Here is a 428-nt window from a genome sequence, read left to right on the forward strand (position 1 = left end):
CGGACGGACAGCGTCAAGACGCCTGAGTCGGAAGGCAACCCGCTGCTTGAGCAGCTAGAGAAGAAGTGACCGTGGGCCTGGGAGGAGGAGGAGGAGGAGGAGGAGGCCACCAGAGGGCCCTTCCTTGGTGCATGAAAAACTTTACAACAAGGCTCAGCACAGCCAGTAATTAGTGGGGCTTTTTTGTGAAACTCAGATCAGCCGCATAAGGGGAAGAGCAGGCTGACGAAACCCAGAAGGACCAAGCGCTGAGACCAAAGCAGACTTGAGGGTGGGGCTGTCCTGCTGGGGCCCAGCTCAAACGAGGCAGGACAGAGGCACCCCGGCCGGAGAGATGCCCAGCCAGGCAGCCTTGGGCACTTCTCCGGCCTCTCCGCCAGGCCACCTACCCCAGGGACCTCCGAGCAGCCAGGAAAAGCCATGAGTTA

General features: G+C 60.5%; 1 protein-coding gene across 1 annotated transcript in view; it reads left to right on the forward strand.

Annotated features, from left to right (window-relative positions):
* Positions 1-69, forward strand: part of JDP2 (Jun dimerization protein 2) — a 39,365-nt gene extending 39,296 nt beyond the window's left edge. Inside the window, exon 7 of the mRNA XM_007459790.1 lies at positions 1-69. This exon is cut by the window's left edge and continues 28 nt beyond it. Within this exon, the coding sequence (XP_007459852.1) occupies positions 1-69 (69 nt within the window).
* The last annotated feature ends 359 nt before the right edge of the window (positions 70-428 follow it).

Source organism: Lipotes vexillifer, unplaced genomic scaffold (genome assembly GCF_000442215.2).
Source record: "Lipotes vexillifer unplaced genomic scaffold, Lipotes_vexillifer_v1.1 scaffold39, whole genome shotgun sequence".
Classification (NCBI taxonomy): domain Eukaryota; kingdom Metazoa; phylum Chordata; class Mammalia; order Artiodactyla; family Lipotidae; genus Lipotes; species Lipotes vexillifer.